Raw genomic sequence first — 12533 nt, forward strand, 5'->3', positions numbered from 1 at the left:
AGAATATAAAATAATGTGTGTTTCATATAACAACTCCAGCACTCTTCCCATCTGGCTTTTTGATGTGTGGGCTGCAGTCCGCACACTTGCTGTTTTGTGCAATTGAGTGAATCACTTGGCTGTATTTCTGCCCTCACCCTTTATAGTTGTGCTGTTGAGTAGTAGGTCTGGTTGAGAATGGAGTTTGTTCTACCTCTTTTATTTATGGATGGCTCAAAGAAAATTACTGAGTGTAAAGCAAACTGCTCCCAGGCCTGACTGACAGACTTTTCAGCCTGATCCATTTTCACTGATAATATTAGAGAAGAGTAAGTGGTGTGTTGTGGCTTCTTCTTTTCTGTTACATAACCTTGAGTTTAAAATGCCATTGCCTTTTCCAGGGCTACTGCTGGGCTATTCCAGGGCTGTTTATTTAGTGTCTTTTAAGCAGTCCTCTGCCTGTCATCACAGCTGTGTTTGCATCTGTGCTGTGCACAGTGGGATGAGATCACAACTCTGACAAGTCAGTGCTTTGACCATTTGTATTAGGTAAAGACACTGTTACATCATTCAGATATTCCACCTCTGAAGGCAGTCAGTTTTAGGATTTTGTTTTAAAAAGGGGCTATATGGCAACTAGACCTGTAAAAGAGTTGTTCTTGAAGTTGTGTGGGGTAATAGTACTGTAATACTTCTATTTCTTAGGCATTAAAAGTACGGCAAGCAGACATCACCCGAGAAACAGTGCAGAAAAGTGTCTGTGTTCTCAGTCAGCTGGTAAGAATATTTGTTTAACTCCCAAAACACTTCTAAATACCATAATAAAATCATTTGGTTCCCATATTCTTGTTTGGAACTTCCAGCTCTAAACATACATTTTTTTAAATCATTGCAGAGGATAACAAAATGGTGAGGTAAAATTTAATCAGAAGGCTTTGGCATTTGGATGAGCTGCCTTGAATTGGTACCTTCTTGTAAGAGAAATTGTAAAAGTGTCTGCCTTTTGTCAGGGACTGGGATATCTATTTGCACTCCTGCTGATTCTTAAGTGCTACTAATTCTTCCTTTCATATGTATATTTATATATATGATATCAGGGTTAGATCATTATTATAACTGAAGGTATTGACAACTGTGAAAGATAGTCACAGATATACTTTTGTTTTGAGGGGCCACCTTGTACTTCTACTTAGCAAAAGCTACCACTCTCCAGGCAGGGAATAAAAGTTCTTCCTGCACTTAGAGCTGAAGAAAAAGCTACTATTACAGCTGCATGAGCAATATATGAAGCAGGAAAGTACTTTTCCAGAAATATGCTCAGTGATGGTATAGTATGTGCAAATAGAAAGAAAATAGTTACTTAAAATGAGCACAGGAGAAAGATGTTGCAAAGTAGTAACTAAGGAGTCAGATCCTTCCATTCCCCCACCTCGTGAACTGTGTGTAGTAGTTAGTTGACTATATTGCAGGATGCGAATGGGAGAAAACTTAAGTTCTAAACAAGTGGACTACTTTTTTTTTTTTCACTTGCTTTTGTTTGTTTTTCTTTCAAGCCTTTGTATGGGTTACTTCAGGCAAAGCTGCAGCTCATTACCCATGCGTATTTTGAGGAGAAAGACTTCTCGCAAATTTCAATTCTAAAGGTAACTTTTAAGTACTGCCCATGTAGAGCAAGGCCTTCAGTATATGGCTAAAGACTTCAGCATTTTGAACTAGTGGTTTGCTCAGATATTCTGTTTTCGTAGGTTATTCGGCTATTCAGCTTCTGTAATAAATTACAGGAAATATGTGACCCTCAACTTTCTGATTTGTATTGAAATACAAGAACAAGCATGATAGTCAGCCTGTATCTCCATTGACTCCATTAATAGTACTTGATGTTCTTTCTGGAATAAAACATTGAAATCCTTGAATAAGATTTTTTTTTTATTCTGGATTTTGTGCCAGAATGACTAATGACTTCCGTTTTTTTTGTTTCTTTGTTTGTTTGGCTTCTGTTTTAACTTTTCCAGGAACTTTATGATCATATGAATAGTTCCTTGGGAGGGACTTCACTAGAAGGGTCACAAGTTTATCTTGGTAAGTGGTTTTCCTGTACAAGTAGCAGAGATAATGTTACCCTAATCAACATATTCCCTTTCTGAGCTAATTTGCTTATGTGCATTAACAGATTAAGCACAAAGGTCAGTGTGCCTGCACAGTATTCTGTTATGCTTTTCTTTATTAATGGATTTAAATAAATGTCAAATAAAGGCAGTTCTGCTTTCATAATGGACGTTAGTTGTGAGTTGTGTCTTGACCTGACAGTCTGACAAGTGACTGTTCATGTGCTTTTGAGAAACAGTACTTAATTTTTTTAGATGATGTTTTGGAGTACTTGACGTTTTGTCTACCTGTTATTTGGGAAATCTTCCATTTGATTCTGACTCTTACCTGTGTTTGCTGAATGTACAATGTAGGATTTACTTCAATGTTTCTGTAACACTGCATTGCAGCCAACAGTAGCAACTCATTGTGACTGTTCATTTTGTTACTGTTCCTGCACGAAAGAGAGAATGTGGTATGAGTTCTGCTATTAAATAACCACATTCATGTAGAATGCATAATGAGTGTATCCTCTCCCCCCACAAAACAGTGACAAAAAGTAAAGTTAGTATCTTTACTAGCCATTGAACTGGAATAATTGCTGTCTCTTTGGTATCCCAGGTCTGTCTCCTCGGGATCTTGTTCTTCATTTTAGGCACAAGGTAGGCTTTCTCTGCTAGATTTATAAAATAGAGCACTTATTTTGAGAGTAAAATGCTTTGTGAGGGAATGAAAAGTAAACATGTCTAGACATACCTGAGCTAGAAGTAAGAAGATTGTTCCCTAAGTATTTCTGCTTACAGCCTCCTGATTTTCCTTCCCCTTCCACCTACAGACATTCAGTAAAAGTAAGTTCCAGACTGAGAAATTTTGTCTGTCTTCTGTATTTCCTGGAGAGTTTTAGGTATTATGGTCTTGTTTCTATTTCCTGTTCCTTGTCGAATGAATGTGATGGAAGAATAATGCTAAAGTCATTGCAGACACTTGGAGCATTTTTCCTGTTACCGTGTAATTTTTGCAGCTCTTGGCACCATACAACCTGAAAGTAATTGAACCCCTCTTTTTTGGTAATGACTGTGGAAATGGACTGTTTGTATACTGTAGCTAAGTTACAAATAGCATTTAAAATCTTTAACTGAGAAGCATCAAGGAAACAAACATGAGATTCTGGATTTAGTGGTTTATTTGTGCATTCTTAGTAGACTCTTGTTTCTCTTCAGATATCTTCCAGTCATGCCCCAAAATTGCCTTTTTTTTTCCTTTGAGTATAAAAAGCCTAGACAACCACCTCTGATCTAGATGTCTTGTCTGTATATGTCTAAAATTAGGTAAGGTGAATGCTATTCTTGGTATTTGGCCCAATTAATTGCTGTGATTCTGTGAAGTAACTCTTCTGTGTTTATGCGATTTACTGCTCTTTAAAATTCTGGAATGATACAACATGTTCTTTATTTATAAATCACCTTAATAATTCAGATTACAATTCCTGTTTGCGCAGTCTTTCATTTGTGCTTCTCAAATGCCATTTTAAAGAGTGCTCAGGTGGAGAAAAACAGTGTTCCGATACCCATTGACTGGTCAGATGTATCTGATCATTTGACAGGAAGTGAATAACATGAAATTTTGAATAAGATTAAGCTTGCACAGTAATTTTGGTAAATGGTACAGCTTCGTTTACCATGTTTTTCCATGTTTTTTTTTTCAGGTCTTGATCCTTTTTAAATTGATTCTTCTAGAGAAAAAGGTATCATTTTTATCTGAAGCAAATAGTTGAAATGGAAATGTAGTTGAATATCTTTTATATGAAGATATGTGGAACGTACCGGTGAAAAATAAAGTTAAATTAAAATAAAGTATCTGGAGTTGTATCAGCAATTTTGCATACATGAGTAAATTAGGAAAATATGTTCAAAGAAACTGTTGTGTGTTGATGTATAAATTTGTCTCTGCTACTGTTATATCCATACTCTATTAATAGCTGTGAAGTAAAATATTAAATGTGAGCAGAGTAACTTAACATATTATAAAAGGTAGGAAGGGAAGCACATAGTGTAAATAGGTATTTATGTGAAGGAGCAGATGGAAATGTTGAGACCTAAAAAGGAGCACACAGCTTTACAGATTTTGCTAAGTAGAATTTTTGATTCAGGCTTTAAATAGGCATACCAAAAGAAACTGCTGCAAGGAATGTCTTTCAAACCTGAATTGCACGGACAGCTGGAGGAGGCAATGTGAGAAGTCATTTCTGTCAAGTCACGCTGAGTAAAGTCAGAGCGTATATTGCTATAAACTGTTGAATTCTGCGCTCAGTGTTTTCTTTGGGGTATCTTGCTGCCTCAAACAATGCCACTTTAGCAAGTTAAGTGGAATCTACAAAATGTACAAGCAGATCTGAAATAGTACACACATTTGTTTTCTTGTCTCAGGGTATTAACAGAAGAAGAACTTTCAGTGATATGAACATGTATCAACTCCCAGACATATTTATATTTATGAAGACTCTTTTTTGTCTTGTTCTTTAAATTTTACTTTCAGTTCTCCAAATTTCACTTTTTTTCAGTGAACCCACTGAAGAAACCCAGCTTCTCTATTGATCTCTTTAAAAGCTTAAGCTGTCATTTCATCGGGACAGTTCAGAACTTGGGCATACATAAACAAAATACTGAGCTACAATTTTCTGATCTGAAATTCAGTTCTACTGAGCTATTTTCTGAAGCTTAAGCAACAAGTCATAAATGCACAGAAAGAGCAGAGAAGGGAGGCTTTCCCAAGCATGTTCATGTGACTCAAACAAGAAATTGTTTTGAAAATAAGTGGATACTTATTGAATAAACCTGTGAGATTTTTTTTTGTGGGGGTTGTTTTTTTTTTTTCTTTCCTCCCAAAGCTCCAACAGCAAGACAACACTTCCGAGTTCAAAATGAAGAGTTTGGGTTTTCTGGTGCTGCCTGTTTTCTGGCAGACATTAAGGTTCAAGAATAACTGTGGAAATCTGTATGTTCAAAGACCTTAAATATAATACGCAAGAAGCCACAAGTAATCAAGTAATGCCAATTTTCCTTGAGCTGAAAAACGCCTCACTGCCACAGACTGATTTTTTTTAATCCCTAGCAATTTGGTTGATGCTTTTCCACAGACTAAAGGGATTTTATTTTTTCACCTCTCAGCTGTTATTAGGCTGGAAGACTACTTCCAGATGGTGATCATTTGATTTTTCTGCTGCCAGGACCGCACAGTTTGCTAATGTAAATGTTGTAGGCCATATAATGTAGGAGGAGTAACGAAGCATGCACCCATACAGATGGAAAGATGGCAGAGGGACTAGTTGGTGGAACAAATACAAAAAAGTGCTTGGCTTAAGTAAGCAGTCCACCCGAACTAAAAGCTAAATTTTGAATAGATTTCTTGAAAACAAAGTACGTCTTTATAGACTTAGCAAAACTTACTTTTAAGCCTACAGAAATAACTAGGAATACATGGTATGTGAGAATCTAAAACTGGAAGAGGTATTGTGGGGGTCCTGTTCCCTGCTATTGCGTCCTGTATTTTTGTACTGACCAGCATCTTAAAAGAAATTAGAGTTCATTCCTACTGGTATCAGCAGAAATTCTTTTCTCAGCTGATCTGCTTGTTCTTCGCATCATGCTTTTTTCTGTGGTTGTTGGAATTTGAATTCACCTATCTTGAACACGGGGCGTGGAGAGGAATGATTGTACAGGGTAATACACACAGACTGTTTCCAGCTGAGGAACCATTAACACCATTTGGTATGTGTTTAGGACTGCATAGGTCTTTTAATTTGTTCCATCAAACCAGCAGCTTGTAGATGTGCAAGTGGATCTTAAGTTACTCATCGGTCACTTCTAAAGTGACTTCTGAGCTTACAGCAGAAGTCTTTTTTTAATGCTAAGTCCACAAACTTGCACTTTTAATTTCATTATGCACCTATAAAACTGGCCTGCAAAGTCATGAAGTTGTCTGCGATCATCCTGTATTCCTTTGCATTGTTGATTCCTTCTAATGCTTATATGTTTACTTCTATTGTTCTCCTTTTTCACGGAAGGTGTAAAAATGTCATTATTAAATGAGACCCGTTTCTTTATTCTTCCTTTTTTTTTTTTGTTCCTCCTTTCCTCTGAAGGTCTTTCTTGGAGGAACTTCAGTAGTAACATTCAGTCAGCCTCATGTTTCTTCTTTCACTGCTAGCCTTTTACATCCCCCATTTGAATTCTTAACTAATTTACTATTCCCAGTCTCTGTAATTTAATTAAGGAGATTGATACTACCTTCAGTAAAGCACTTAAGGCATAACATGGAAAAACAATCATGTTTTCTGTTTCCATAAACTCATTTTTTTTATCATAGGAAAATATCTCTAATAATGCATGCTGCATTTATCCTGCTTTTTGCTTATCTGTGTATCTTTAATATATTTTCTTAGAAGGAATTTTTTTTCCTGTGTAGATTTTTGTCAGAATTCTGGAATGGAGATTATTTGGTCTCTTTGATTTATAACAGAGACACTTTAATGTACTACAAATTAACAACAACTGATGCAGAGTGCTGGGAATAACTTCTTGTCAGTTGTTTAGTTGGATTTTTTTTCTAAAATTGATCCAATCAGCATGCTGGATCCAAAAAAAGCATTCAGTCAAAAAAAAATCTTGACTGAATGACTAATGATATATATTATGCACACAGGCACATATATATAACATGTATTTTATAATATAGAAATTCACACTATACCTATTTAAATATTTAATTTGAACAGTTGTAAGAGCTTTTGTGGGTAAGCAGACTTCCTTTTTAAAATAAATAAATTCCTTGACCAGTTTGCAGGTGTCCTTTGTCACACTTAAGTGTAACTTTTTATTTATTTATTTTTTTAATTTTCCTCCCTACTTCCCTTCTCCTCTCTTGCCCTCTTCTCCTGTTTTTTCCTTCTTCTTTCCTTCCCAGGTGCTGTTTTATATTTCTCCAGTAAATAGATTGGTGGGAGCTCTGATGACGGTCTTGTCACTATTTCCTGGTAAGAAGAGAAATTTGGACTTCTCAGTTACCACCAGAAACCATATTAAAAAGTTGCCTGTACTGTTTCATGTGGGAAACAACTTTTGCAACAATAGTTACATTGATATATTGACTGAAAAATGTCTTAACTTGTATGCGTGTGCATGTATTGTGGGCATATGTCCTAACATTATATGCACTCTATGGGTTACCTATTAGAGCCACTGGATCTTCTGTACTGCCTGTGGGTAACATAAATGGGACTCTGAATTAGTCATACATTCCTGCAAGTTCCTTAAAAATCAAAAATTCCTTCTGCATGTGCTTCTGAAAACAAAACAGACAAACCCTTAACCTTACTAATTCTTAACTTGTAACCAGTCTCCTCAAAGCAAAAAGCTGGGGTTGCTTCTTTTCGGGAGAGAGGTTGGTTGGTTGTTTTTTCAAGTACTGTTGTAAAATACATTATTTCCACTGTGCACACAAGGGCACTTTCTTCATTTTCTTAAATAATGTTTGTTAAAGTTTATGCTGAGATGCTAATTTCCATGGGTCCTGTCACTTTCCAGGTATGATTGAACATGGTCTTACTGACTGCTCACACTATAGACCAAGAAAGAGCATATCGGAGGATGCTGTCTTGCAAGAAATTACACCACGGTTAGATGACTCTGTATCTGCTGCTGATACTTCAAATACAAACTTGGAAATGGGGAAGGGAGGCAGGAAGATGGCAGGAAACCATTCGCTGGGAGGTCAAAACACAAACGTGCCTTTCTCCCAGTCAGAGAAGATTTGCAACGGAGCTCAGTCCTCCAATGGTACCGTGCAGCACTTGAAAGTTCCTTCCCGCACTTCTCCAGAGTCCTCTGAAAGTGAATGGGAGACCTTAGATCCCAGCATTTTAGAGGAGTCTAATATGAAAGAAGGAGTACGTGAAAACGCAGCATCAGAACAGGCTGAAAATCTCCCAAGTGAATGCAGGAGTTCTGAAACCCTTCCAATCACTGTGCAGCCCCAGGCAAATACAGGACACACAGTGCTTGTTCCAGGACTCGTATCTGGGTTGGAAGAGGACCAGTATGGTATGCCGTTGGCTATTTTTACAAAGGTAAACAGATTGTTTATAATACCAGGTAACTCATAAAGACTTCTGTTTTTCAGAAGTGGCTAATAATTTTGGTTACCCAGCTCCAAATGGACAGTAGGGTACTACAAAACACGTAAGTCTCTGACAAGTGACTGCATGTTCATAGGCAGATGGAAAGAGCTCTTGTGTGTCTGAGGGGTGTGCACACACACATACATTTCCCTTTCATACATGCACTTCTGTACTGTTTGCAGTTCTGCGTGATGGTAACCTCCAGACCTAGCATGGTTAATGAACAGTATCTATCAGTAACCACTGTTTTCTTTTACTCTGAAGAATTGTTGATCTAATCTGTATGGGTCAAGATCAGAGTACTTAAGTATTTAGATACCTTAATCCAAACTAAGTTTCTGAAAGCTATCTTAGCTCCCTCCTAAGCCTGTTTTCCTTCTCTTATGTATATATATATTTTCCCCCCTTCCTTATATAACACTACCGGGTTGTCTGTCGCTCTTTCCCCATGCACACTGCTGAGCTGCTCAGCTTCAAGCTTTCACTAAAAATTGCCTAACTGAACTCTAGGTATCCCAGAGTTCCTGTACAGGCTTTGATGGGCATTGTTCAATAACAAGCAATACATCTACCAGAGCTGGTTCTCTGTATAAAATGGAGAAAATGCCTCCCTTTTAAAAATAGCTTTGTCAGTGAAAGAAGTGATACGATACCTTTTTGTTGTTGTGTTTTTGTGTTTTTTTTAAATGTAATAACCCTTTAGGTGAGCACTTGCCCAGAAAGCAGAAGATTCAGATCTATTTCCTGAAGGTTATGAGGTTCAAAGTGGCATTTCTTCCTTTGTAGATGCTTGTGTGTTCTTGCAGAATGTTGTATTTGACAATGATATTTGAGCTTCTTGGAATACCTTTCATTGGAAAGAGTACACTAAATGGGTCCGAGTGAGCACCTCAAATGTCATCTTCCCTGTCACTGTTAGAAATAGTTTTTCAGCACTGATGTAGAGTCTGGTGTTTGTCTTTATGGTCTGTCTAATCAAAAGAATAGCCTGTAATTTGTATTTAATTTAGGTCTGTTGAAGAACAAGATTGAAAGCAAGAATCAAATAATCGATAAGGAGGCTTAAGTGTGCAAACTTAATTTGCCACCAAGCTCATGAAATGGAAAAGTAAATGACCTTAAAGAAGTTGGCAGTTTCTACATGTTCACCTTCTATTTCACAGAGGCACTTTTCATCTGAATACATTCAGTGTAATTAAACAGAAATGGCTCTACATCTCAAAATTACCAGAAAAATATGATTATAAGTTATAGTTTAACCACTTACTGGAAAGCTTGAATCTCTGTTGGAGCTCTCATCTCTGGGTTGTTTTATGCCATGCCATGGAAAGACTAACAAATTTGAATAGGAGGAATCATTGCCAGATGATACAATAATATATCCAAATGCATCAGAGCATAGGGAAAAATAGGTTGTGATACTTGTTTCTTTAGTAGCAGTTCTGTAAGAACTAAAACTCACTTCAACTGTATTCTTTAAAAAAAAAAAAAATTGAACAAGGGCACAGAAATAAACATTGTTATATTTACAGAGAAATTGGACTTTTGGGAACTGACGCTTTAAAATAGTGAAGTTTCCAACACTTTGCTACTTACGTATACAACAGTTAGACCTTCCTTTACCAGCATGAGCTATATTTTTCTGATTTTTTTTCTATTTTAGGTTGGTGATTCTATCTCAAAGCGCTGTTGTTCCTTTGACACAGGCTGTTTTTGCTTTCAGCCGATAAGTGGTTGTCATCTGGAAAGCCATCCCTGTGTTCAATATGACAAAAGGGAATAGTGCTCCTTTCTTCCATATGTTTCCAATTACTATGCACTGTGTGATAAAGTACATGTGCTCTTTGTTTCTTTCCAGTATGCTGTTAGCTTTTCTGGGCTTCTGCTAGTGAATAAACTGTGGTGTGCTTTATGCAAATGAACAGCTGGAATTAGGCTTGAATATTAGTCCTAGAGTTATGCTGTTCCTATATTTAAAACTAAAATTAAAATAACTACAGCTGTTTCTCAGTGCTCTTCGAATATCTTACCTCAAAGCCTTATGACACTTCTTTCAAAATGTGTTGTGTTGTTTTCTTTTTTTTTTATTGGAGTGTGAGTGTGGGATGCTAGATTAACGTAAGCATGGAGTGTTTGAGGAGCACAGTGCATTGCTTTCTATACTACTCTCTTTTAAAGCATGCATATGCTCATCAAAAAGTGATTGTTATCTCTAGAACTTGGAAATGTCCATCTATCAAATGTGGATATCAGTTCTGTATTTTTCTAGCTGTCCTGCATTGTAGACTTGAGGCATGTCAAAAGACCTCATGGTGTGCAAATGGAGAGATGCATCTTCATCTCTGCTGATTTCCTGTCTCTGAACTGCCCTGAGAACTCACTATTGGTGCATATTACTTATTCTGTTACCTTATAAACACCGGATTCTTGTCAATTCACATTGTATTTCAGTCCTGAGACTGAAAGGCAACACAACCTCTTGGAACTTTCAATTTATGTAGAATTTGGTTCCTTTACTATGCAGATAAAACACAGCAAAACAACAGATAACTGCAACTGAAATTGTAGTAACCAGTGTTGTTCATTCCGGGTGAAATGCCCTAACTTTTGTTAGGGACATAACTCTGAATAGAGACTTTTTTTTTTTTAGAGGAGAGGGGGCTTTTGTTAATCCTCTAAATATCTCTGTTGCTTTAGGGTTACCTTTGCTTGCCATACATGGCACTGCAGCAGCATCATCTCCTGTCGGATGTAACAGTCCGCGGCTTTGTTGCAGGAGCCACCAATATCCTGTTCCGTCAGCAAAAGCACCTGAGCGACGCAATTGTGGAAGTATGATCTTTGCATTTGAACTCTGTGAACTGGAAGGGAGGGAAAAAAGAGGTTGCATTTTGAATGTATAGTTTTGGGTCCATGTCTGAAGTTTTGAATTACTTCTCTATGAGATAAATTCTTAAATGCTGAAGGGTATTCCGTTTGTATCAGTTTTTGGGGTAGGACAGAACTTTAAGCTGTAATTAAGGTGTAATTTTACTTTTCATGTCACAGGCTTTTTCATCTTTTTCATGGCTTTGGATTAAGCTCTTCAAAAATGAGTGCTCTGAGCTAAGAAACATACAGTTAGAGAATAAAGTGTGTTAATGATGATTTCCTCTTGATATAATCGACATGTTAAAAACAGTATCTCAGAAAACAATATGTCTGTTCTAGTAAGTGTATACAACTATATAATCAGCCTAGGATAGCTACATATTGATAGTGAACTTCATAAATTGAAGTGAAAATCCAAAAGAGCCTCTAAGAAAACACACGTGAACACCAATTTTCTCTTGCCAAATCCTTTCAAATGAGCAGCTTTTAACTCTGCCTGGTTGATGATGAGGTTCTGGTTGTGTCAGAGCAGTAGCTGACACTGAGAACTTTTCACTCAGGATTTCTTTGGTCATTTGTTTCTTTTTGATATTTGTTGAGACTGTTGCATTCTGATTTAGGTAGCTGCTTGTCAGTAGCAGTATGTAGTAGTATGTTTGAGCAGTTTTATTTAGATAAATTTTTACCCTTGGAATTATTTCATACAGATAGAAGATGCTCATGTACAAATCCATGATCCAGAACTCCGTAAGATCCTGAACCCTACAACCGCTGACCTAAGATTTGCAGATTACTTGGTGAAGCATGTAACTGAGAACAGAGATGATGTTTTCCTTGATGGCACTGGATGGGAAGGAGGAGATGAGTGGATCAGGGCTCAGTTCAGTGCTTACCTTCACGCGCTGCTTGCTGCTGTGCTGCAACCAGGTAGAACAGATCTAGACAAGACCTTGTCTAGGAATTGAAATGAGGGTGGGTGTAGAAAAGTATTTGTTCTGTTTCACTGCATGTGTGGCCTGTCATCGGATCTCCCTCTGCCTAAAGTTTCATTTTGTGCTACTTTTTTTTGGTTGTCCTTTTCTGTCTTTGTTATTCCTTGACAAGCTTAGTACTCGTTCTTCACAGCCTTACAGACCTGTTTCTTCTCTGTTTCTCCTTGATTTAATTAAGCTTTCATTATAAGTAGAAGTTCCTGAAACCCTGTATATGATGAGACTTTTACAAACTTGGGTGTCCTACAGAGTTTGTTGAGACCTGAAATTCAGTTTGGGGAACTAATTGGACTCAAGGAGGCATGAAGTTAAGTGGCTCTTTTTGGGAGGTTTTACTACTGTCTCTCATCTCTTTTCCATTCCTGCTATGGTCTTCAAAAGGGATTCACTTAAGTGTCAGCTAGGGATTTTACCAGCTTGTGTTTTCTGGA

The 12533-nt window shown here is 37.2% G+C and overlaps 1 protein-coding gene across 1 annotated transcript in view; it reads left to right on the forward strand.

Moving 5' to 3' along the window:
* The window catches only part of AVL9 (AVL9 cell migration associated), a 42151-nt gene that overhangs the window by 20593 nt on the left and 9025 nt on the right, over positions 1-12533 (forward strand). Inside the window, exons 4-12 of the mRNA XM_040550366.1 lie at positions 685-756; positions 1533-1622; positions 1992-2058; positions 2686-2726; positions 3770-3808; positions 7027-7096; positions 7647-8188; positions 10937-11071; positions 11818-12037. Coding sequence (XP_040406300.1) covers positions 685-756; positions 1533-1622; positions 1992-2058; positions 2686-2726; positions 3770-3808; positions 7027-7096; positions 7647-8188; positions 10937-11071; positions 11818-12037 — 1276 coding nt within the window. The remainder of the gene's footprint in view (positions 1-684; positions 757-1532; positions 1623-1991; positions 2059-2685; positions 2727-3769; positions 3809-7026; positions 7097-7646; positions 8189-10936; positions 11072-11817; positions 12038-12533) is intronic.

The sequence above is a fragment of the Cygnus olor genome, chromosome 2 (assembly GCF_009769625.2).
Source record: "Cygnus olor isolate bCygOlo1 chromosome 2, bCygOlo1.pri.v2, whole genome shotgun sequence".
Taxonomy (NCBI): Eukaryota; Metazoa; Chordata; class Aves; order Anseriformes; family Anatidae; genus Cygnus; species Cygnus olor.